The sequence below is a fragment of the Zea mays genome, chromosome 3, assembly GCF_902167145.1.
Source record: "Zea mays cultivar B73 chromosome 3, Zm-B73-REFERENCE-NAM-5.0, whole genome shotgun sequence".
Taxonomy (NCBI): Eukaryota; Viridiplantae; Streptophyta; class Magnoliopsida; order Poales; family Poaceae; genus Zea; species Zea mays.
Window position 1 is genome coordinate 49579770 of NC_050098.1, and position 1746 is coordinate 49581515.

At 53.0% G+C, this 1746-nt stretch overlaps 1 protein-coding gene across 1 annotated transcript; it reads right to left on the bottom strand.

Moving 5' to 3' along the window:
- Positions 1–1017, bottom strand: LOC103650056 (uncharacterized). The gene is made up of 2 exons (NM_001363808.1): positions 643–1017; positions 1–505 (listed from the first exon to the last, which is right to left on the bottom strand). Exons 1-2 carry the CDS (start codon positions 708–710, stop codon positions 289–291), a joined length of 285 nt encoding a protein of 94 aa, NP_001350737.1. The 5' UTR covers positions 711–1017; the 3' UTR covers positions 1–288.
- Positions 1018–1746: the final 729 nt, after the last annotated feature.

The following is a 1746-nucleotide window of genomic DNA, read 5'->3' on the forward strand; positions in this document are numbered from 1 at the left end:
GCTGTGCTGAATGCCGATAAAAATTAACTGGGCTGACACAAATGCCAGTTTTTCCTGCGTGGCAATGTACATCACTCCAATCGAGTACCTCAAAGAGAAGAGTGCTGAGGATTCAAACTCTCAACTGAGCTGGAAACTCCAAAAGAAAAGCTAATAAATCTTGCTACGTACAAAACGGGCACTTGGTTCTGGGCTCAATTGATCGGCGCAAATAGCTCTTCCAATTCAAGGCCCAAGAAAGCAAGTGGGTGGGTGGGGGGGGGGGATGTTTGGTGAGAAGATATTTTGCTATGTACACCATGTCTGCATCTCCACCTTTGTGGCTCTAGGAAAATGCATGAACGGACAATTGCCGGCGGTCACGAGCTGCCACTGAGATCCCCAATCCTTGTTGTCTGGTCGAGCATGGACCACATGACCTGCACGTCTTCGTAGGCGCACGCCATCACCTCCCCGTGCAGCTTGGCCCTCTCGGCGGCGTCGTCGACGTGCCGTACCATCGTCGCTGCATCCATAAACAATGGAATCAGATTCTGGGTCTTCTGCTAAAAAAAAGAAGAAAAACACAAGCCCGCAGAAAGAATTCGAAGCAATTAAAGGAACGCTGTGCTCGAACAAATCTGAATGTGAAAATGGTCTGACCTGGGTTTGGTTGCTGCGACCTCTTGCCGCCGCCGCCGCCGTCCTTCTGCGGGCCGAAGATGGTGCATGCTTTCCTGAAGGGCGTTGTGATGGTGCGCACCCAAGAACCCATATAAGCACGCACGCACACAACAGCACAGGTGAGGTGAAGCCCTGCCGGAGCAGAGAGAGAGAGAGCTAGCTAGAGAGATGTGTAGTGTAGCTGGTGTACGTTTGTATATATGAAGGCACTGCTCGTCGGCCAGGAAGCTGGAAGGATGATGTTGGCAACGGGCAATGTGTGTTGAGAAGGAGGAATAACAACCGGACGACGATGGAGCTAGCTCCTAGCAGTCCGCACAGCTAGCGCGCGACCTAATTAATCATGCACGGGCGGGCGCCGGGCGGCGCTGGGCATCATGCGAGGCGAGTATATATCATGGCGACGGGCCGGGGAGGAGATGCGAATGTGTGGGAGAGCTGAGCGCACAGCGTCACGACGACGAGAGGTGATTGGTGAGGAGAGGATTGGGGTCTTGGGAAGCCAAGATCCGCGGGGGACAAGCTGCGTGCGCGGCCACGTTGAGCGCCGCGCAGTGGCTGCACGTGCTGCCTCGCCGTTGGCCTTGCCGGGAGCGAGAGAAGGTGGCAGCATGCATGCATGATTGGCCGGGCCGGCGGGCGGGAGCGGGGCGATGGACCATCCCCACGGAACGGAGTTTCGTCCGCCGCCCCGCGCGCGCTTGTGTTGCGTTGCGCCTCGCTCCCGGGCAGTGTGGGCGCGTTTGGTTGCCTGCTGGGTGGTGCAGCTGCATCCACGCCACGCGTGCAAGGAACGGTGTTTGTTTGGTTTAGGGATGGTAACGTGGAATGTCTCATTAGGTTTTAACTCCTCATCTTCGTCTCCCCCACGAAAAAAATTCGTCATATGGATTCCACAAACGTCTACAGAAGACACTTCTTCTCTATCCCCATTTCTCGCGGCGATAAATTCCCATTGAAAATCTCATCTCCGTTTAAATTATAATTAATACATACTTCATATATTATTAATGTAAAACATTATCACTTATACACATTATCATATGTAAGAAACCATGAGATGTACATCAAAATAAAGACATT

What these genes read in the sequence shown, in the direction of transcription:
- LOC103650056 (NM_001363808.1), bottom strand. Translation starts at nt 710, where the DNA reads ATGCACCATCTTCGGCCCGCAGAAGGACGGCGGCGGCGGCGGCAAGAG. An exon ending in GTCGCAGCAACCAAACCCAG is followed by an intron (nt 506 to 642) that starts GTCAGACCATTT and finishes TTATGGATGCAG; the next exon opens with CGACGATGGTACGGCACGTC.